General features: G+C 48.6%; 1 protein-coding gene across 2 annotated transcripts in view; it reads left to right on the top strand.

Moving 5' to 3' along the window:
• Positions 1-23,454, top strand: part of si:dkeyp-121d4.3 (uncharacterized) — a 40,866-nt gene that overhangs the window by 13,716 nt on the left and 3,696 nt on the right. Inside the window, exons 9-22 of one of the 2 annotated variants that reach the window (XM_061745941.1) lie at positions 563-709; positions 1,788-2,000; positions 2,866-3,084; positions 4,255-4,416; positions 4,578-4,784; positions 4,908-5,114; positions 5,847-6,107; positions 7,050-7,154; positions 7,263-7,400; positions 8,429-8,536; positions 8,642-8,679; positions 10,490-10,822; positions 12,203-14,360; positions 18,525-18,636. In XM_061745941.1, the coding sequence (XP_061601925.1) occupies positions 563-709; positions 1,788-2,000; positions 2,866-3,084; positions 4,255-4,416; positions 4,578-4,784; positions 4,908-5,114; positions 5,847-6,107; positions 7,050-7,154; positions 7,263-7,400; positions 8,429-8,536; positions 8,642-8,679; positions 10,490-10,822; positions 12,203-14,360; positions 18,525-18,636 (4,408 nt within the window). The remainder of the gene's footprint in view (positions 1-562; positions 710-1,787; positions 2,001-2,865; positions 3,085-4,254; positions 4,417-4,577; positions 4,785-4,907; positions 5,115-5,846; positions 6,108-7,049; positions 7,155-7,262; positions 7,401-8,428; positions 8,537-8,641; positions 8,680-10,489; positions 10,823-12,202; positions 14,361-18,524; positions 18,637-23,454) is intronic. The other variant, XM_061745942.1, reaches the window with a different exon arrangement.

The following is a 23,454-nucleotide window of genomic DNA, read 5'->3' as shown; positions in this document are numbered from 1 at the left end:
ACTCATGAGCGTAACTTCAAAAAATAAATAAATATTGCAGAAGCTTGCGCATATCCTACGGCGTAAGGTACGCGGCGACGCGTACTCTACGCCGTAGGCTCTGCGTCGGTGCGACGCGGAACCAAAAATCAACGCACACGTGGATGTCGGCGCCACAGCTCCGCTTCCTCCCGGCTCCCGGCACCGAGGCTCGGCGTGTCCCTCTGCGGTACTCCCGGGGACTCTAGTCCCGCAGCACCAGTGAGTATTTTCACCGGACATTTTGACCGGAGAGATTATAAAATACCGGACTTCGGCATATTTTACCGGACAAAGTCCGGCAATTACCGGACAACGGAAACCCTGGAACGAAGTCTGTGTCTGCTGGTGGGGTGTTTGGGAACTAACCCGTGTGTTTGGGAACTAACCCGTGTGTTTGGGAACTAACCCGTGTGTTTGGGAACTAACCCGTGTGTTTGGGAACTATCCCGTGTGTTTGGGAACTAACCTGTGTTTGGGAACTAACCCGTGTGTTTGGGAACTAACCTGTGTTTGGGAACTAACGTGTGTTTGGGAACTGCAGGGCTCCATCGCCAGCCTGAAGGACGGCGAGGGCCTGATCCAGTCCGAGGGCCACGGAGAGCTGCCCTTCGACCCCAAGGAGAATCTCAGCGACATCGAGTTCACGGAGGAGGACGTGGGCGAGGAGGTGGAGTTCACCGTTACCAAGGTGAGTTCACCGTCAGTTCACCGTCACCGAAGTGAGCCGTGTTCCCTCGAGACAGAGACAGATACCTGGGACCTGATACCGGGAACCGACCCAGAAACCGTTAGCTGCACCTAAAGGCTGGATTATGTTCCACGTTAAATCGACGCCGTCGCCTACGCCGTAGCCTGACCTGCACCTCCCAAAACTTGTAACTACGCGTCAAGAGGTTGCAGACCCAACGCAGACCGAGGGCTGTGATTGGTTTGTTTGGTAGCAACGCCTTTCCGGTTCCGGTTCGTAAAGCAGTCGTGAACTGTCAGCCTCTTTTCTTCGTGTGTGTGTAATTTTTTTTTTTTTTTTTGCACAATAGTTGTGTTAGGTCTAAATCAACATTACATAAGTTTGTAACGAGGAAAGACAACAGAGACTGCTTGGAATGGTTTTAGCGCCCTTCTGCAGAAGGGGAGCAGAGGAGTGCAGGGCAACGAGGCTCTCATTGAGAACTCCTGAGCTTCCCCAAAGTTCCTCCTCCTGCATGATGCTTTTATTGAGAAACTTGACAGGAACTGATCGTATATGGACAGTGAACAGTAGACAATGGGTAGAAGTGAAAACGTGTGATTGGTTCATGACACTACAGTAGACAGACGTCACCAGAACAGTCCAAAACCCTGAGTAGATCAGGAAGTGGCTGTTGTGACTTCTGTTGACCAAGCATGTGACAGTTTCGTAAGGACAAAAACAAGTTTAAAGGTTAATTAACCTCACAGTTGTCCTTAATGTCTTTGATTCACTGTGACCGGAAAAACCGGAAGCTAAACCAAGTATTAACTAGCGCTCTGGGGGGTTTTGCACGGCGGAAAAATGGAGAGACGGAGAAGAACGAAGGTTCGCAGCGGCGTTGCGGCAACGGCGTTGCGGCAACGGCGTTGCGGCAACGGCGTCGCGGCAACGGCGTCGCGGCAACGGCGTCGCGGCAACGGCGTCGCGGCAACGGCGTCGCGGCAACGGCGTCGCGGCAACGGCGTCGGCTCTGCGTTGGTTTAACGCAGAACCTTAATCCAGGCTTAACGCTCTTCCTCCTCCTGTCGCCGCCCAGCTGAATTGTGGGAAACGAGCCATCCGGATCCAGCGGGCCAAGGAGCCGCTCCTCCTGGCGCTGTGCAGCAGCAGCGCCGAGTCCAGCGCCGAGGACCGGTCGTACCACGCCGCCCGCAGGAAGTGCCCCGCCCCGCTGGACCTGGGGCCCAACATGGTGCTGGACACGGAGCTGTACGAGGGCATCGTCAGCCAGCCGCCGGCCCAGGCAACGGTAGGGGGGTCAGGGGTCAGGGGTCACGGGGGGGGCATCGTCAGCCAGCCGCCGGCCCAGGCAACGGTAGGGGGGGTCAGAGGTCAGAGGGGGGCATCGTCAGCCAGCCTAGAGTTTACACTACCTAGAGATTTACCAACACCAGCTAGAGGTTTACTAAACACTAACTATAGGCTTTACTAAACAGAAAGGTTTTAAGTTTAGTTTTAAAGGTGGAGGTGGTGTCAGCCTCCTTAACCCAGATTGGAAGTTGGTTCCATAGTAATGGTGCCTGATAGCAGAACGCCCGCCCTCCAAATCTACATTTAGATACTCTAGGAACTACGAGTAAACCTGCACTCTGAGAACGGAGAGCTCTGCCAGGAACATAAGGCTCTATCAGGTCTTGTAAATACTGCGGAGCTAAGCCATTTTGGGCTTTATACGCAAGTAATAACATTTTAAATTGGATTCTGAATTTTACAGGTAGCCAATGGAGCGACGCTAACACTGGAGAGACGTGGTCTCTCCTGCTGATTCCTGTCAGTACTTCCTACAGCAAATTACTTGGACATCCTGCTAATAACACTACAGTACAGGATCAGATTTCTGCCAGTTTGGAGATAAAAGTGTTGCTTTTTCTAAAACAAAGTTTAAAAATATAATCCAGTGATTTAAATTTCGATACAAGGCAGTAAAACCTTTTTCCATTGATGTGAACGAGAGAGACGGCGGTTTGGTCCAACCGGATAAACCGGATGTTTCTGATTGAACCGATCAGAAAACTGACGAAAGGTCAATTTAAGTTTGAAAGGTGACGCAGCTGTTTGTCCCTTTGAGCTCTGCAGAGTTGCAGGTCTGACCTTGCCCCCCCCTGTCCCCCCAGCCGGACCAGCAGGCGTCTCCGGGACAGATTCACGCCAACATCGGCCCCATCAAGACCAACGTGGCGTTTGAGCGGCGGGACGGGGACGTGACGCTGTTGGAGAACGACCACGTCCTCATCAACCTGCTGATGGACACGGTGTCCATGAGGAAACAGGCGGCCAACATCCGTCCCAAGATCCCCTTCACCTTCAGCTACACCAAGGAGACCCGGGAGCTGGTAGGACCAGAACCTGACGCACCTGACGCACCTGACGCACCTGACGCACCTGACGCACCTGACGCACCATGTACCATAGAATCATCAAAGTATCGTAGAGCCAGATTCCCTTCAGAGGTTAAAAACACATTTTGGCAGGCTAGGTGTCCAAGTGCCCAAATAGAGAGTCGGCCTGGTCCTATCCACACTAAAACCTTTATAAAATCTATGGGCTTGAAGCTATTCTTTTTTTTTTAATTTAAAAAAAATATATTTTTATTGGGGGTAAGGTACAGTAGAAAAGGAATCATTTACACATTTACATTGAGTATCATATCATTTCTGTATGGCAATTGTTGGATCCCTAAATTCATAATGAGGAAAGACACAGAGACTGTTAGAAATGATTTTTAAGGCGCTTTCTGCAGAAAGGGAAGCAAAGTCGGAGCTTTGCAGAGCAACATGGCTCTCTATGGATGCTCTCGACGAAATGCTTCGGCGGTTCCTCCTCTGCATCAGCTTTTTATTTAGAATGGGAAACAGGAAATGACATATAAGGTAGATAAGAGTGGACTGTCGGGGTTAAAAGGTCACACATTGTGTGTGGTAGTACACAGACATCTTTAGAACTGATCAGGAGCTTAAAGTTTTTAAAAGAACACAAAAGGTCAATGGGTCACATGGGTCAAATGGGTCAAATGGGTCAAATGCCTTCCGGCCAAAACGGGAAGTCTGAACAGATGCGTCCAGTTAACCTTTAGTTAACCTCAAGGACAATGGGACAGCTGTCCCCAGGACAGTCGAAACCCTTGTCTGTATCAGGAAGAGGCTGTCCTGACTTCTTTTAACAAAGCATGTGAGTTTCATAAGGACAAACTTGTTCAAAAGTTTGATTAATCTCACACAATCTACAATATATAGGATATTTGACACCATAAAAATACTGAGTATCTCGATGGAACGAGAAAAAGATACACAGTCGACCTCCTAGGATGTTTTTCTTGATTTAAGGACAGAACGTTACACAATTCAATATATATATATATATATATATATATATATATATATATATATATATATATATATATACCGTACACATACAGAGTCCAGGTGAAGCTCATCACGGTGTCTCCTCCTCTTCCTCTTCCTCCTCCTCCTCCTCTTCCTCCTCCTCCTCCTTCTCCTCCTCAGGGAACCATCTCCTCCCTGGACGAGTCCGGGGGAATCATCAGGTCCGACCAGCACGGAGAGATTCCTTTCAACGTCTCCGAGAACTTCAGCGACACCGAGTTCAGCTCTGACGACGTCAACAAGGAGGTGGAGTTCACGCTGACCCAGGTGAGACTGACCCAGGTGAGCCTGACTGACCCAGGTGAGACTGACCCAGGTGACCCTGGCTGACCCAGGTGAGACTGACGGACCGGCCTGGACCGGGCTGTCCCAGGCCGACCCACCCGGGCTGTCCCAGGCTGACCCACCCGGGCTGTCCCTGATTGGTGGCTGTGCTTCCTCAGGGGACGGCAGCCAAGAGAGCCATCAGACTGATGAGGAAGAACCAGGACAAGATCCTGCAGGAGCAGAAGAGACGGGAGGAAGAGGAGAGGAGGAGGAGGAAGGAAGAGGAGGAGCAGGAGAGGAGGAGGAGGGAGGAAGAGGTGATGGAGCTGGAGAGGAGGAAGAAGGAGGAGGTGGCCGCCGCCCTGGCAGCCGCTAAAGACAAGGTGAGACCGCCACTTACACTTCCTCCTTCATAGGGATGGGCGGTATCTGCGGGGCCGCGGTATCTGCGGCCCTGGTTGATGTTTTGGTTTGAGGTTTAAACTTTTCTCCCCTGATTCCTGCAGTGGACGCCGCTCGGCTTCACCATGAGGATTCCCGACTCCATGGACGAGATCAGCAAGGAGCGCTTTGAGGGAACCGTCCTCAGAACCGCCCCCAGAACCGACTCCAGAACTCCTGGGAAAGCTGTGAAGAAGGAGCCGGAGGACCAGCAGGACCAGCAGGACCAGCAGGGGGGACCCACCGAGGACGGAGCGGCACCTGTCGGACAGGTAGGACCAGTTCCACTTGGCGCCGCTCAGCTGGGATATAATTAGTGATGCACCGATTGTTCGGTAACCGAAATTGTTCGGCCGAAAATGGCAAAAAAACACTTTGGGTGTTCGGTGGAATAAGTGGGAAAAAACCGAACAATTAATAACGGCGTTGTAAAATAAGGAAATAGACTGGCCGCTCCGTAACTGTTGCACCACAAACATAAATCGTTGGCCAACCAAAAAGTAACCACATAAGAATTTTACTAACATTCACCAGGAGGTGGAACCAAAACAACATAATGCTGGAAATTAAAACATGTTCAGTTTTTTATGTTCAATAAATATTTTCTACCTTGTAATTTTGTAAAAGATTTTTTTCTTTTAAAAGCCTAAATCAAATGTATTTGATTTATGCAAAAAAATTGGCAAAATAAATGAAAAACTGCTGTAGAACCATGTTCGGTATTCGGCCAAGTGTTTATTATTATTTTCGGTTTCGGTTTCGGCCACAAATTTTCCTTTCGGTGCATCACTAGATATAATGATCCTTCACTGTGATATAATGATCCTCAGCTGATATAATGATCCTTAACTGTGATATAATGATCCTCAGCTGATATAATGATCCTCAGCTGATATAATGATCCTTAACTGTGATATAATGAGCGTATACCACGGCCTGTTGGGATGAATTTCATTTCTTTCCTGCCATTTTGAGAGTGGATCGTTGTTTTTGTATCGTTGCAGGTTAAAATTAAGGTGGAAAAGGTTGATGATGATGAGAAGGAGGCAGCGAGGGAGGAGGTGAAGACGGAGGTGAAGACGGAGGTGAAGACTGAGAAGAAGGAAGTGAAGAAGGAGGAAGAGGAGGAGGCTAAAGCCGGAGGAAAAGTGCAGCCTCCTCCAGGAACAGGGAGGGTGGTGATGACCTTCAACGGGGAACAGAAGCAGCTCAACTTCGGACCCAAAGACCTGCTGACGGCAGCCACCATGCTGGTGGGGGACAAGGTGAGGACGGGGACCGGGGACCTAAGAGGGTCAGGACTGACCTGAGAACGTGAGATGTGGGTTAATAATAATAATAATGAATTTAACTTGTAACGCACTTTCCATTCAATGAATCTCAAAGTGCTACACTTATGGCCCTTTCGCACTAGTACCGCCTTAGCCCGGCTCGGCTCGTCGCGACTCTTCCCGTTTGTCCCCGTTTGTTTCCCCCCCCCCCAGGGGAGAAGTGGGCAGGTTGGGGTGAAGCTGCTGTGACGTACTCGATTGCGCAACGGCTTTGTTCATGTCGGTGCTGATCAGAAATCAGCTGGAGCCGCGAGCGGCTGAGAAAAAAACAGCCCGTCTACATCGATTTTTTAATTCTCTCATCAGCCCCCAGGTTTATGAACATCTGCACCTCAGAGTTGGATCACCAAACAGACGTTTGCGCTTTATAATAAAATCGCCGCGAGTCGCCTCGCGCTGACTCCCGCTTCCTGATTCAAACGTCTGCCGGCCCCGCCCCCCGACCAATTAGTAGCGCGGAGGGTGATGACGTCAGAAATAGTCCCTACCCGGTTAGAACCTCGCTCGAATGGTTACAGAAAAAGTATCGGCTTGGAGCGGCTCTACCCGCCTCAGCCCTAGTGCAAAAGCGCAAGACGGTGCCGTGGCGGGTAGAGCCGAGGTGAAGCGGGACTAGTGCCAAAGGGCCATTAGACCATTATTCATTCATACACATCCTCACTGGTGGTGGTAAACTACGTTTTGTAGCCACAGCTGCCCTGGGGCAGACTGACGGAAGCGTGGCTGCCATATCGCGCCAAACGGCCCCTCCGACCACCACCAACATTCATACACATTCACACGGGGCAAGGTGGGTAAGGTGTCTTGCCCAAGGACACTACGACAGCAACTGGGATAGAGCTGTCCGGTCCAGTAACTCTAGTTTCTCCGCTGCAGGTCCGGTTCAACATCGCGACGCACCGGGAGACGAAGGAGGAACGAGCCACATACGTGGAGATCCTGACGGACTCCTTTGAAGAATCAACTGAGCAGCGTCATCACGTAAGAACCACGGGAACCGGGTCTGGGGGGGACCAGGTCTGGGGGGACCGAGGGTCCGGGTCTGGGGGAGACCCGAGGGTCCGGTCTCACGCTGTCCTCCTCCCCCAGGGCATCGTGATCGAGTTCTGCCGGGACTCAGGCCTCATCAAGTGCTCGGAGAATCCCCAGCTGCCCTTCAGCATGGCCGAGGTGGTGGAGAGGAAACGGCTGGAGCTCAACGAGAAGGTGGAGTTCAGCATCGTCCCGGTGAGTTCTGGGAACCAGGAACTGGTTCAGATAACCAGGAACTGGTTCAGCATGGTCCCGGTGAGTTCTGGGAACCAGGAACTGGTTCAGATAACCAGGGACTCGGCTCGGTACAGTTCTGAAACAGGTCCATAGATGTTCCTGAGAGGGGAGGGCTAGTGGGGGCAGAGCCACCTTGTTTACATTCCACCAGGGAGATTGCGATCAGTACATTCCACCAGGGAGATTGCGACCAGTACATTCCACCAGGGAGATTGTGACCAGAGCGTCAAGGCCAGATTATAGAATCAACAATTATATTGCAAACAGGCAGCCTCAGTAATTTTCCGTCTGCCTTTTAGTCTCTGGTTCATCAATGGCGACTCCAATCAGACGAACAAAGGCCGCCGCCAGCCTGAGATTCTGTTCAAGAATCACATCCAGCTTACGGCTTTGCTCCCCCAACGTTAAAGTCTGAGTGTTGATCACCTTGCTTGATCCTTCAGCCACGTCCGGCAGCTCTGAAAGAGCCAGAACAGCTGTCGATGACTTACGCGTTTGTCGGTACACCAGGAATCCCCCTCCTCCGATCAAGAGAAATCCTGTTATCATAAATCCAATTATGAAGCATCTTCAACGTCCTCGACAGACAGAATCACCAAACACAACGGTTTCCAATGTTTCCAGGAATCCATTGTGTATCCAGCAAAAAATGTCCCATCGGGGCAGGAGGGCTCCCTTACCCCCTGACTTCATGTCGCAAAAATTTGGTCAATTGTGCTGAGAGACCAGTTAATCAATTCCATGATTGTGGAGTTTGGGAGGAGTGAAAAGGAGAGACTCTAAAGACGAGACAAACAAAAGCAGTAGCAGCAGATAGGGAGGGAGAGGAGCAGAAAAAGCGTCCGCCTTAGTCGAGAGCCAGAAGAAGAGGGACAATGAATGGCAGCAGCTCTCATAGACAATGAATGGCAGCAGTATTAAAAGTGTCCCGGATCATGGAATGAGTTGAACATGAATTTGTGATTAAAGCAGTTTGTCTCCTGCAGCTGGAGGCGGTGGACGGCGGCACCCAGGCCGTCAGAATCAAGCGCTTCACCGAGAAAGTCTTCCTCCCCGTTCGGAAACTCACCGGCGTCGGAGCAAACAAGGGAAAGGTGAGCAACACCTGGTTCCAGGTCCTGGTCCCGGTCCTGGTCCAGGCTTGAACCGGCTCTCACCAGTTGTCAGTTTCTCCACTGAAATCCTTCTCTTTTTTGCAGATGACCATCAAACTGAGCAAGACTGCAGAGGACATCGAGTGAGTGACCAACTCCTTCATTTCAGTGTGAAGATTTGAACGTTTCCGTCTAGGGCTGTTCGATTAATCGATTTTAAATCGTAATCGCGATTATGTAATTAGAACGATGTTAAAACGCGAAACTCGTAAAATCGATTTTTCACTTATTTTTTATTTATTTATTTTTTTTAAACCTTGTCTGCACACATATTAATGATTGATGGAAATACCTCTCAATACCTGCGACCAGTGCCCCATGGGAGAGGCTCTTTAGTGTAGGAGGGGCCGTTGGAACCATGGTGATATACTAACATGGGAGAGGCTCTTTAGTGTAGGAGGGGGCGTTGTAACCATGGTGATATACTAACATGGGAGAGGCTCTTTAGTGTAGGAGGGGCGTTGTAACCATGGTGATATACTAACATGGGAGAGGCTCTTTAGTGTAGGAGGGGGCGTTGGAACCATGGTGATATACTAACATGGGAGAGGCTCTTTAGTGTAGGAGGGGGCGTTGGAACCATGGTGATATACTAACATGGGAGAGGCTCTTTAGTGTAGGAGGGGGCGTTGGAACCATGGTGATATACTAACATGGGAGAGGCTCTTTAGTGTAGGAGGGGGCGTTGTAACCATGGTGATATACTAACATGGGAGAGGCTCTTTAGTGTAGGAGGGGGCGTTGTAACCATGGTGATATACTAACATGGGAGAGGCTCTTTAGTGTAGGAGGGGGCGTTGTAACCATGGTGATATACTAACATGCCACCGCTAGACCGGCTCGTGTTCCAGCAAAAAACTTGCAAATGTGAATATCAAATGTAATGAGTGACATTACACACCTCTACCTCCTTCATGTGTTGATTATTATTTAGCATGCAAAGACCCAGTTTAGTTTAATTAGAAAATGTCTTGTTTTATTTAAAGGAAAAAGGAAAAAAAAAGATAAAGAATTGAGGAAAAAAAGAAGAAAAAAAAAGAGGAAAAAAGAGAAAAGGAGGAAAAAAGAGGAAAAAAAGCAAAAAAGAAGATAAGAGGAAAACAAGATGAAAAAAGGGGGAAACAAGATGAAAAAAGGGGGAAAACAAGAGGAAAAAAGAAAAAGAGGGAAAAAAAAGCAAAAAAAGAGGAAAACAAGATGAAAAAAAGGGGGAAACAAGATGATCAAACAGTGTTTGTTTTGTTATAGTGTCTGTTGTTGGTATTGTTGTTTGTTCTGTTCAATGGTTCCTGTAACTTTCTGTTCTTCTTTTGTAGTACGAGAGTTGTGGTTTTGTTGGTTTGAAATAAATTTAAAAAAAAATGATGAAAAAAGGGGGAAACAAGATGAAAAAAGTGGGGAAAAAAGAGGGCAAAAAAGGAGGGAAAAAAGAGGAAAAATGAGGAAAAAAAGTGGAAAACAAAATGAAAAAAGATTAAAGAAAGAGAAAGAAAAGAGGAAAACAAGAAGAGGAAAAATTAGGAAAAAAAGTGGAAAACAAGATGAAAACAAATTTTATTTGGAAATATAACTTACTGTATGTTTGCAAGTGCTGATTTGCTTTTTTTTTTTTTTTTCCAGAGATAAAACTTTATATTTTATTATATTTTTTAAAACTTTTTTTCAACTTATTTTACAGAGTTTTGCACTTTATTCATTCATTTTTGGTTTAATAAGAGCAAAGTTTGCACAGCATATTTGAAATAATTTCTTTGCCTTTTGTCAATTCACAAAATAATCGTAATCGAAAATCAGATTTTGAGAGAAAAAAATCGCGATTTTATTTTTGGGCAAAATCGAACAGCCCTAATTCCGTCCGAGTTTCAGTAATAACGACCTTCACCCACCGAACAGGAAGGAGAAGCAGGAGGCGGAGAAGCTGAAGACGGTGGTGAAGAACCTGAGGAAGGACTACGTGACCCGCCGGCGGGCCAGTCGGAGCCGGAGTCGGAGCCGGAGTCGCAGCAGGGCGAGGAGCAAGAGCAAGAGTCCGACCAGAGACAAGTTCGGTCGGGTCGTCAAGAAGCGGCGCAGCCCCAGCGTCGAGCGCAAGAGCTCCAAGCGGAGCCGGGAGAGGCCGAGCAAAACCCGGAGCCGGAGCAGGAGCCGGAGCCGGGAACGGAGCAAGAAGAGGAGGACCAGCCGGGACCGGGAGGAGTCCCAGCGGAAGAGAACCAGCCCCTCCAGGTAGGGATGCAAATTATCGATTATTTCATTAATTGACAGTTGATAACCTTATCGATCGATCATCGATTAGTTGATAAGCGGCGTTTTTCCCCCATCTGAGATACAAACATAATTTTTTTTGCTTATATAAAATACAAAAGGACATTTTAATGTATTCCTTAATCAAATATTTATTTGATACAAAAGTAACAAAAAGACATTTTTGTACCACAAGGAATATAATATAAAGTGCACTTCAAGGCTATTAGTAGTAGCAGCAGCCATAATAGTGTCATTTGTGTCAAGCAAATTTTAAGTTGTAGTTAAGTTTTAAGTTAGAGTTTTGGCAGTGTTCAAAATAAAATGATGAGACCTGCTGTATTGGAACACATTTTCTTTTAGTTAAAACTGTAGCGGGGACAGATGTTTAGAGGAACCTATGTATGTACCGGGTGAAGATGATTTATGGTTCCGCGTTACAACAACGCAGAGCCTACGCCGTAGGCTACGGCGTGGCTCTGCGTTGATTTAAGGCGGAACCATAATTCAGGCTTTAGGGGAGCATATCGGAGAACAACCAGAAGAATATAGAGTGGATTAAAAATAAAAGTTAAGCACTGAGCTACATGTGTCTCCCGTCTGGGCCATTGCAGACTCATTGCCTGAGCATGATGTTACTAAAACCAAACATATCCGCCGTCTCTTTCTTCTAACTTTATGTGCGCGGCGCGGCGCGTTGTGTCGCATTAAATGTGGTCCGGGCGTAATACCTGCTGGTGAAATTAAACGAAAAAAATAAATAAATAAAAAGATTAATTGTAATCGTTAATTTTAATCGGGTAATTTCATAACGGCAATTACCGTATTGTCCCGAATATAAGACGACCCCGATTATAAGACGACCCTCTTTTTCAAGACTCAAGTTTAAGAAAAGACTTTTTGAACACCAAATTCAATTTTTATACAGAAAATAATTTCAGTACATCTGAAACAAATGATTATAACAATATATTTGAGAGAAAAGGCCTGTTATTTTGCCTCATTGAACGATCATGTTGAAGTTTGCATCATAACTTCTCCTCAGCTGCCGGTTCACCTGCCGATCTTCCACACACTTTTCTCCAGATTGGAGAAACTTATTTTCTTCTCTTTTCTTTCTTACCGCTATTTTTATTTTTCTTCTTCGTGACAGTGGTTTGCTTTGGCCTGGGGAGTTAAATTCAGCATTGGCTTTAAAGATATCTGGCGCCATCTAGTGTTGTGAATGGGTATAACGTCTAGACCCCGAATGTAAGACGACGCCCACTTTTTCAGTTTTATTTCAATGTAAAAAACACCGTCTTATATTCAGACCGATACGGTAATCGAAAATCGATTAATTATTAACATCCCTACCTCCAGGAGAACCAGCCCCCCCAGGAGGAAGGAGGTGGTCGTGGACACGGACACGGAGCTGGCCAGGAAGAAGAGGGAGCTGGACGAGCTGAACGAGATGATCGCCTACAAGAAGAGTCTGGTGGAGGGGGATCCCCGGGACCCCAGGGACCCACGGGATCCCCGGGACCTGCGGGATCCCCGGGACCACCTGGATCCCCGGGATCCGCGGGTCCACCTGGATCCCCGAGACCACCTGGACCCGCGGGATCCCCGGGACCCGCGGAACCACCTGGATCCGCGGGGCCCCCGGGGCCACCTGGATCCCCGGGACCCGCGGAACCACCCGGACCCGCGGGACCCGCGGGGCCTGGAACCCGGGCCCCGCGGCACCTGCATCGACTACGACCACGGCAGGTCCGTGCCGCTGGCCGAGTACAAGCCGGTGCGGTCGATCCTGAAGAAGAGGCCGGGGGAACCGGACTACCCGCCCCACCCTTACGACGACCCGTACTACGACCGGCCCTACGGCGGGTACCCCGACCGGCGGTACGACCCGTACGCCCCCCACGCCCCCCCGGCCTACGCCGAGCGGCCCTACGACCGCTACGAGGACCGCCTGCCCTACGGCGACCCGCCCTACGGCGGCCCGCCCTCCGCCAGCCGCCACTACGACCGCTACGACGTCTACGACGAGCCCTACGGCGAGCGCTACGAGGAGCGCTACTACGACCCGTACAGGGAGCAGCCGTACGACCCGTACCCCCCCAAACAGGGCCAGAGTCCAGAACCCCCCTCCCGGTCCCAGATCTCCCCCTCCCACCCCCCGGCCTCCACCCAGACCAGCTTCAGACCCCCGTCCCCCATAGACTCGCCCCCCAGGAGCCCCTCGCCGAGGCAGAAGGCCTCCCCGCCCCGGCAGTCTCCCCCCGCAGAGAAACAACCGCTGGACCGGTTCCTGGACATGCTCAGCAAACGGGCCGACGGCGGCGACCGGAAGAGCGAGTCTCCTCCTCCTCCGACGGCGGCCGACGACGAGCTGCTGCCCCACGAGCTGGCGCTGCAGGACGGGAGGGGATTCTCCCGGATCCTGGGCTCGGCCCCGGGCAGCAGCCTGGCCCAAGAGGCCCCGGGCGGCAGCAGCCTGACCGGGGAAGAGGAGAGGTATCCGAGCTCCAAGAGGTCGTCGCTGGAGAGGGAGAGGGAGAGGGAGGGCGAGGATCCGCCGGCAGAACCGTACGACAAGATCCAGAGTCTGCTGCGAACCATCGGCCTGAAGCTCAGCTCCGGAGACGTGTCCAAGCTGAGGCTCTGCAGCCCCAAGTCCTCGTCTGCCGACAGGGACGAGCTGCGACCCCCCAGAACTGGTTCTGTGGAGCTGGACTCCCTCCCATCGTCCTGCCCGGTCCGGTCCCCAGTCCGGTCCTCCAGCGCCGAGCAGAAACCATCGGAGTACGAGGAGTTCCTTGACCGGCAGGAGCTGGAGGCCCTGCAGGAGGCCCAGAAGCTGCAGAGCCTCACCAGGAACATGGGGAACATGGGGAACCCCCCCCCGCCCGCCGCCCTGACCCCCAAACCTCCCCCCGGGCCCCCGCCGGCCCACTACCAGCACCCCTCCCCCCCGCTGAACTGGCCCCTGGGGGTCCCTGCTCACGGCCCCCCCACGCCAGGAGGCTCGGGCCCCCCCGCCTCGGCCCCCGCCCCCATGCAGCACCGGTTTGGACCCCCCACAGGGCCCCCCCCCGGTCCTCCCCCAGGTCCTCCTCCAGGGCCCCCCCCAGGTCCTCCTCCACGGCACCTTCTCCACCCTCCTCCGGGGCCCCCCCCTGGGCCGCCCCCCCGCCGGCCTCTGGGACAGCCTCCCTTTGCCCCACCCCCCTCTCACTCCATCCTGCCGTTCATTGGTCAGGCTGACCAGACCCCGCCCACCAGCTCCGCCCAGCCTGGGGCCTCGGCGACGCCCCCAACCCCCTCCGGTTCCTCTGGTCCCTGCCACCAGACGGCCATCTCCACCACGGTGGCCCGGTGCCTGAAGGTCATCGAGACGGTGAAGTCTCTGAGCTCTCAGCCGGTTAAATCGGTTAAATCGGTCCAGTTCAGCCTCCCCACCGAGTCCTCGCTGGGTTCCAGCCCCCTGAGCTCGGCCGAGAACGACCTGGACATCAAGGCCAAGCAGAAGGAGAAGGTACGTCCAGCAAACGTCTGTCAGCGCTACGTCTGTCAGGCGGCACAAGGCCTCACACGGGGCACCATTATGTTGTGCAGGGCTGGTTCAGTTATTAAGCCTGATTATGGTTTATTATGGTTCTGCGTTAACCCTTGTACTGTCTTTGTGTCAAAATGACCTCATTCTCCTGTTCCTTCTTTCCTCCTGCTCTCTCCTTCTTTCTCCCTTCCTCTTTTCTCCCTTCCTTCCTTCCTTCCTTCTTTCCTTCTTTCCTCCCTTCCTTCCTTCTTTTTTCCCTTCCTTCCTTCTTTCCTCCTCCTCTCTCCTTTCCTTCCTTCCTTCCTTCCTTCCTTCCTTCCTTCCTTCCTTCCTTCCTTCCTTCCTTCTTTTCTCCCTTCCTTCCTTTTTTCCCTTCCTTCTTTTCTCCCTTCCTTCCTTCCTTCTTTTCTCGCTTCCTTCCTTCTTTCCTCCTGCTCTCTCCTTTCCTTCCTTCCTTCCTTTCTCCCTTCCTTCCTTCTTTCCTCCCTTCCTTCCTTCTTTTCTCCCTTCCTTCCTTCCTTCTTTTCTCCCTTCCTTCCTTCTTTCCTCCTGCTCTCTCCTTTCCTTCCTTCCTTCCTTCCTTCCTTCTTTTCTCCCTTCCTTCCTTCTTTTCTCCCTTCCTTCCTTCTTTCCTCCCTTCCTTCCTTTTTTCCCTTCCTTCCTTCTTTTCTCCCTTTCTTCCTTCTTTCCTCCTGCTCTTTCCTTCCTTCCTTCCTTCCTTCCTTCCTTCCTTCTTTTTTTTCTTCCTTCCTTCTTTTTTTTCTCCCTTCCTTCCTTCCTTCCTTCCTTCTTTTCTCCCTTCCTTCCTTCCTTCTTTTCTTGCTTCCTTCCTTCTTTTCTCCCTTCCTTCCTTCGTTCCTTCCTTCTTTTCTTCCTTCCTTCTTTCCTCCGTTCTTCCTTTCCTCCTTCCTTGACCCGAAGACAGCACAAAGGTTAAGCCAACGCAGAGCCTATCCCGTTGCCGTGACGCCGTCACCGCGACGTCGTCGTGAACCTTGGGACTTCTCTGTCACTCCATTTCTCTGCGGTGCTAAACCCCCCAGAGCGTTAGCTAATACATTGTACTACGTCTGTCAGGCGGCACAAGGCCTCACACGGGGCACCATTATGTTGTGCAGGGCTGGTTCAGTTATTAAGCCTGATTATGGTTTATTATGGTTCCGCGTTAACCCTTGTACTGTCTTTGTGTCAAAATGACCTCATTCTCCTGTTCCTTCTTTCCTCCTGCTCTCTCCTTCTTTCTCCCTTCCTCTTTTCTCCCTTCCTTCCTTCCTTCCTTCTTTCCTCCCTTCCTTCCTTCTTTTTTCCCTTCCTTCTTTCCTCCTCCTCTCTCCTTTCCTTCCTTCCTTCCTTCCTTCCTTCCTTCTTTTCTCCCTTCCTTCTTTTCTCCCTTCCTTCCTTTTTTCCCTTCCTTCTTTTCTTCCTTCTTTCCTCCTGCTCTCTCCTTTCCTTCCTTCCTTCCTTTCTCCCTTCCTTCCTTCTTTCCTCCCTTCCTTCCTTTTTTCCCTTCCTTCCTTCTTTTCTCCCTTCCTTCCTTCCTTCTTTTCTCCCTTCCTTCCTTCTTTCCTCCTGCTCTCTCCTTTCCTTCCTTCCTTCCTTCTTTTCTCCCTTCCTTCCTTCTTTCCTTCCTTCCTTCCTTCCTTCTTTTCTCCCTTCCGTCCTTCGTTCCTTCCTTCTTTTCTTCCTTCCTTCTTTCCTCCGTTCTTCCTTTCCTCCTTCCTTGACCCGAAGACAGCACAAAGGTTAAGCCAACGCAGAGCCTATCCCGTTGCCGTGACGCCGTCACCGCGACGTCGTCGTGAACCTTGGGACTTCTCTGTCACTCCATTTCTCTGCGGTGCTAAACCCCCCAGAGCGTTAGCTAATACATTGTACTACGTCTGTCAGGCGGCACAAGGCCTCACACGGGGCACCATTATGTTGTGCAGGGCTGGTTCAGTTATTAAGCCTGATTATGGTTTATTATGGTTCTGCGTTAACCCTTGTACTGTCTTTGTGTCAAAATGACCTCATTCTCCTGTTCCTTCTTTCCTCCTGCTCTCTCCTTCTTTCTCCCTTCCTCTTTTCTCCCTTCCTTCCTTCCTTCCTTCTTTCCTCCCTTCCTTCCTTCTTTTTTCCCTTCCTTCCTTCTTTCCTCCTCCTCTCTCCTTTCCTTCCTTCCTTCCTTCCTTCCTTCTTTTCTCCCTTCCTTCCTTCTTTTCTCCCTTCCTTCCTTTTTTCCCTTCCTTCTTTTCTCCCTTCCTTCCTTCCTTCTTTTCTCGCTTCCTTCCTTCTTTCCTCCTGCTCTCTCCTTTCCTTCCTTCCTTCCTTCCTTCTTTTCTCCCTTCCTTCCTTCCTTCTTTTCTCCCTTCCTTCCTTCCTTCTTTTCTCCCTTCCTTCCTTCTTTTCTCCCTTCCTTCCTTCCTTCTTTTCTCCCTTCCTTCCTCCTTTCCTTCCTTCCTTCCTTCCTTCCTTCCTTCCTTCTTTTCTCCCTTCCTTCTTTCCTCCGTTCTTCCTTTCCTCCTTCCTGGACCCGAAGACTTCTCCCTTCCTTCCTTCTTTCCTCCCTTCCTTTTTTCCCTTCCTTCCTTCTTTTCTCCCTTCCTTCCTTCCTTCTTTTCTCCCTTCCTTCCTTCTTTCCTCCTGCTCTCTCCTTTCCTTCCTTCCTTCCTTCCTTCCTTCCTTCCTTCCTTCCTTCTTTTCTCCCTTCCTTCCTTCCTTCTTTTCTCCCTTCCTTACTTCCTTCTTTTCTCCCTTCCTTCCTTCTTTTCTCCCTTCCTTCCTTCCTTCTTTTCTCCCTTCCTTCCTTCTTTCCTTCCTTCCTTCTTTCCTTCCTTCCTTCCTTCCTTCCTTCCTTCCGTCCTTCCTTCCTTCCTTCCTTCCTTCTTTCCTCCGTTCTTCCTTTCCTCCTTCCTTGACCCGAAGACAGCACAAAAGTTAAACCAACGCAGAGCCTATCCCGTTGCCGTGACGCCGTCACCGCGACGTCGTTGTGAACCTTGGGACTTCTCTGTCACTCCATTTCTCTGCGGTGCTAAACCCCCCAGAGCGTTAGCTAATACTTTGTTTAGCTTCAGGCTTTTCCGGTCACAGTGAATCTAAGAGATAAGGACAACTATTGTGCAAAAAAACAAAACAAAAATAATCCCACACACACGAAGAAAAGAGGCTCAAAGTTCACGACTGCTTCACGAACCAGAAATGGAAATGCGTTGCTACCAAGCGAACCAATCACAGCTCTCGGTCTGCGTTGGTCTGCGACCTCTTTACGCGTGGTTACATTTTGTGGGAGGTGCGTCAGGCACGGCGTGGTGTGCGGCGTGGGGAGCTCGCGTTCGCTCACAACGTAAAACTAAACTAGTTAACTGTATTTGCCATTTCAAGGCAAGCAGGCGCTTCTTCAGGCACAATAATGGAGAAGGCCCATAGCTAGTAGCTCCTCATGCTAAAATAGGAGCATCGTGTTGTCAGGAAAAGCCTCATCTGCTCCTGATTTAACAATTCACTCGTTTTTGAACAGCAAAAGTTGTTTGGGGTCCACTTGAGAGTGGGCCATAAGCATGATGCTTACGGACTGGGTTACCATAGCGATGTCCAGGACTGTACGAGCTGCTGAGTCTCGCTGCTACTAATGATGCACCGATTGTTCGGTAACCGAAATTGTTCGGCCGAAAATGGCATAAAAACACTTTGGTGTTCAGTGGAATAAGTGGGGAAAAAAAACGAACAATTAATAACGGCGTTGTAAAATAAGGAAATAGACTGGCCGCTCCGTCCCGTAACGTTGCGCACTACATAAATCGTTGGCCAACCAAAAAGTAACCCCATAAGAATTTTATCTAACATTCACCAGGAGGTGGAACCAAAACAACATAATGCTGAGAAATTAAAAAATTTTCAGTTTTTTATGTTCAATAAATATTTTCTACCTTGTTATTTTGTAAAAGATTTTTTTCTTTGAAAAGCCTAAATCAAATTTATTTGATTTATGCAATGGTGAAAAAATTGGCAAAATAAATGAAAAACTGCTGAAGAACCATGTTCGGTATTGTTCGGTATTCGGCCAAATGTTTATTATTTTCGGTTTCGGTTTCGGCCACAAATTTTCATATCGGTGCATCACTAGCTGCTACACAATGTGTCTCTGTTTGTCTGTGTTTGCAGCTGGAGCTGTACAGCCAGAAGCTGGTGGAGAAACGAGAGCAGCAGTACAAAGAGATGCTGCTGCGCAGGAAGCAAGGCCTGAAGAACAAGGACGGCCCGCTGCTCTCCCCAGGTATCACAACCGTTTATTCACCGGCCTTGAAGGAAACTAGCCGCCGTTCAGTTTCACAACTGTTTATTCACCGGCCTTGAAGGAAACTAGCTGCCGTTCAGTTTCACAACCGTTTATTCACCGGCCTTGAAGGAAACTAGCCGCCGTTCAGTTTCACAACTGTTTATTCACCGGCCTTGAAGGAAACTAGCAGCCGTTCAGGTCCAGATCGTAGTGCTCAGTAAAGTTACCTCATCTGTAAAGTGTTCTGCATGCTCTCGGCCTTCCTGCCGCCATTTCTGGGAAGCAGCATCTAGCAGGCTTCTGTCTTCCAGGTCCGGACCCCGGAGATTATTGATTAGCGTTCCTGGAAACGAGGTAGCGTAAGTGCGTAAGATAATAATCTAAAGAAGGTGAAGCCACACTTGGTGCGGCTCAGAGCTGTACCTGTCGCTAGCGAGGTGGAGCAGTAGGTCCTTAGCTAGGGTCACGTGTTTCTGAGCAGAACACAGGAATCTCCTGCGTTACCGTCACCCTCTCTTTTTTTTCTGGATACGGATTTCTACGCGTGAGTTTGTGCTGGTGTCGTCCAGCGTGATGTGAACGGCGGCGGTAGCTGCAACGCAGGTGTAACCAGGAACCATAACCAGGAGCCGTAAACCTCGCGAGGCACCAGAAGATGATCTTGAGACTGCACTCGTCTGCCGTTAGTGCAGTTGTTTCCTCCCCGTTAGCCGAGGCTCGGCGGCTCGTCTCGCTGATCCAGAGAAGAAGCCGACGGCAGTCTCTCCTCCACACAGTAACGTCTTCCTCCACTACTCTGGTACCTAGCTTAACGTCTTCCTCCACTACTCTGGTACCTAGCTCCGGTAGCTCCAGTCACCATCACCCTAGTCCCCAGGTAGACAGGTAGGACGTTGTGTAGAGGGTTTCCTACGGGGGCTGGAAATCCTTGAAACTGTTGTGTTTTCAAGGCCTGAAAAGTGCTTGAATTTTAGTTTAAGTGCTGGAAATTATAACTGTCTTTCACCAAACTGGGATCAGACTGTATAGTTTAATTACAAGGAGAAATAAAATCAGTGAAAATGAAACATAACTAGATGTTTACAGCACGATAAAATGAACATAATTGTGGTAAAAATCGGAAAAAATAATTATGAGTATATATATTCCTGTAGATATTTTACCCCAGTGATTAAGGTGCTGGAAGATTTTGAAAATGACCCTTGAAAGTGCTTGAAAAGTAGTGGAATTTAACCTTGGAAATGTGTAGGAACCGTGGTTTTATCTTATTTATTTCTCCTTGTAAAAACTAAACTATACAGTCCGATCCCAATTTTGTGAAAGACAGTTATAATTTCAAGCACTTAAACTAAAATTCAAGCACTTTCAAGGATTTCAAGCCCCCGTAGGAACCCTGTACAACATGACTAGATGTTTACAGCACGATACAATGTATATAATTGTGATAAAAAGCGGAAAAAATAATGATGAGTATATATATTCCTGTAGATATTTTACCCCAGTGATTAAGCTGCTGGAAGATTTTGAAAATTACCCTTGAAAGTCTTGGAAAGTTCTTGAATTTGACCTTGAAAAATGTGTAGGAACCCTGTGTGTAATCTTTTTAGACACTTAACGTTTTCTGCTACGATCTCTAGTTGGACTCAGGAAGGATTGAAATATGGAGCTAATCACACATACAACAGTTTTCAGGTTAGCCAGCCCCGGCCGTTAGCTAGACATGTGCATGTAAATACACTATTCTTAGCAAGCTAGCGTCACTTCCTGTTTAAAAGCTTTAAGTCAAAACTCCCAGTCATCAAATGTGGTCACTGTTAAACCTCCCCCGGTGCTAACACGCTAACAGCGACCGCCACAGCTGAGGATCTGCTTGGACTTTTGGAACCTGTGTGGTTTTACCTTTCACTCGTTTGTTACGCAGCATTTTTGACCGTGCTAAGGTGCTAGTAAACCTCATCAGGGTAAGTGAATCTACTCAACTCTTGTTTTAAAATCTGAAGCCAGCTTTCCCTCGTCCAGCAGCGGCTGTTTCTGCTTTTAAAGCCTCCTACTTCATGTAGCATAAAAGACGTTCTCTGAACATTTGGTTAAAGTTTTAGTCCTAAATCGTAGCGCCAGGATTTGTACGCCCCAGGAAACGTGGTTTTAACGGCGCACTGGGTCTTAACTGGCACTTAGAAATGTTCTTTATCCTCATGAACATTCTGGAATCTTGTTTTTAGTCCCGTTACCAAACCTGCAGGTCTGACGGCACTAAAGACGCACTATTTGGACAAAATTCTTCTGCTGCACCAGGTGATTTACTGAACTCAGATGATTCAATCGGACCTGTATGAAATCCAGCCGCTAGCTAGCGGGCGCAGAGACGTCTCGCTGCTATCGTTGTCCTTCGTGGAACGTCTTCTGGATATTCCACCACCAACAACAAAGCGCCACGTAAAACCGAGACGGTGCAGCAGTTTGAAAACTTCTGTCCAGATGGCGTAAACGCCATCCTGCTCCTTGTAAATGTCCAAGAATGTTGAATAAATCCTGTACTGTTGCGTTCAAGCTAAATGTTCTAGACTTTTATCATGACTGTGATTCACATGTTGTAAATGATCTGTTATGTAATTATGAACAAACGTGTCTTAGCTGCCATTAGCTCAGGAAGCTAATGTTGAAGAGGAGCCTCCACTTCGGTCGCGGGGTGAATTGTTCATGTGGAGTTATTTTCATATAGTGAGGGAAATTAAGTCAGGTTTTTAGAAGAATCGATCACTTCGTGAGACAAGCACCAAATTTAGCATGAACATTGCCTAGTACCTACTTATGCAGAAAAGGTTAGCCACCTGAAAATCCAAGATGGCGGCTGTTTTTGAAGATGGCTGTCTTATGAAAGCTAAAACAAGGTTGTCAGTGTAGAACTTGAATTGCTGAACATATTTTAATGATCTCTTTATCATGTGTTTTGGCAAAACAAATTCTATGATGTCAATACAAATGAAATATGGCTTCCAGTTTTCAAGATGGTGGGATGGTAGGAATTTTGACTAATATCTGTTTTCTGTTGCAATTCGATCAGAAAGGAAGTTTCTAAATTTTAACCGGATAAAAATCTAAAAAAAAAAAAAAACATTTATAAAAATGTTTATGATGATCGCCGATCTACAAGCTCATAATGCGATGTGACACGTGAGCTTGTAGATCTGCTGTTTTCACTATTTTGGGTCCCGCGCAATCTTCAAATTTATCTTTTGTGTCAGGGTCAAAAAAGTTTGAGAACCACTGAAAGTGCTTACAGTGTCACAGTCTGGCCTGGGTGTGGGTGTGTCTAGTTCTGCTCCCTGCCCGTAAAGTGTGAACACCTGCATACAATCACTGGCAATCATGCCAGCAGTATTTAAGCCCAGTCTCACACCAGTCTTTGACAGATTTCCTTGTGTGTGTACTCCCATTCAGTTGCCACAGTAAAACATACCATGGACAAAATCAGAGATACTATTAAATACCTGAATCCAGATCAGGTCCCTGTCATAACTGCAGACCAACCAATCTATGCACTTGCAAAACAAGTGCAGTGGCAATGGCCTGAACTGTATGGCGAAGATCAACTTGTTGTTATGTTTGGGGGTCTCCACATAGAGATGGCTGCCTTGAGATCTGTTGGTACCCTGCTCCAGGACAGTGGGTGGATAGGAGCTCTTGTAGAGGCGGGAGTGGCTTCTTCTGGAACAGCAGAGTCCTTTCTTTCTGCTTCGCATGTGAAAAGAACACGCCAAGCAAGAAATTTAAAATTATATTACTTGCATATAAAGCCCAAAACGGCCTAACTCTGCATTATTTGCAAGACCTGATAGTGCCTTATGTTCCTGGCAGAGCTCTCCGCTCTGGGAGTTCAGGTTTACTCGTAGTTCCTAGAGTATCCAAATGTAGATTTGGAGGGCGGGCGTTCTGCTGTCAGGCACCATTACTATGGAACCAACTTCCAATCTGGGTTAATATAATTTGATGCCAAAACAATCAAAATCTAATTATATAATCACAATCCAGGTCAAAAACCATATAAACTGTCTTTTGCCTGCAGCCATTTTGGAAAATGGCACCGATATTGTTGTTTTATTTGCATGGCTAATGGGGGAGGGGGTGGGGGGTCCCAAGATTATAGTCTGATGTCAGAATAATCAAAATTGGATTTTCCAATCACATTCCAAGTCAAAAAACATATAAAAACTGTTTTTGTGGCAGCCATTTTGGAAAACGGCAGCCATATTGGTTTTTTTTGCGTGGCTAACGGGCTTTTTTGAAAAAGTAGACCTAGAACATACTTTGTGCAAAATTTGGCGCTTGTCTCACAAAGTGAACGATCGTTTAACTAATGTGCCTAGCTAATAACGTTAGATCACGTTCAAAGTTGATCCAACTTTTCGGTACCAGAATGCTAATGCTAACATTGTAAATGCAGATTATTTGATGACATCGCTTGTTTTAGCTACTTGAGAACAAATGTAATATTCCTTGAAGATTGTTACGGTGTTTCAGATCAACTTTAGCGCTTCGTAAAGGTTTACACCAACATTTAGGGACTTTGTTCCTTTGCTCCCGAAACCAGAGTTTGCTAAGAGTTTCTGCTCCGTTTTCTTCTTTGTGCGTCTGACAAAACTGCTGCTTGCCTGATGTAGCGTAGCTGCAGCGGGTCGCTACGCCGAGCTCAGGGTTGGGGTTAAAGGTTAAAGGTTAGAGGTTATAGGGCTGGGGTTAGAGGTTAAAAGTTAAGGGTTATAGGGTTGGGGTTAGAGGTTAAAGGGTTGGGGTTAGGGGTTAAAGGGTTGGGGT

This window comes from Cololabis saira, chromosome 17, assembly GCF_033807715.1.
Source record: "Cololabis saira isolate AMF1-May2022 chromosome 17, fColSai1.1, whole genome shotgun sequence".
NCBI classification, from domain to species: domain Eukaryota; kingdom Metazoa; phylum Chordata; class Actinopteri; order Beloniformes; family Belonidae; genus Cololabis; species Cololabis saira.
Note: the sequence above shows the minus strand (reverse complement) of the source record. Positions and strands in the feature narration are given on the sequence as shown.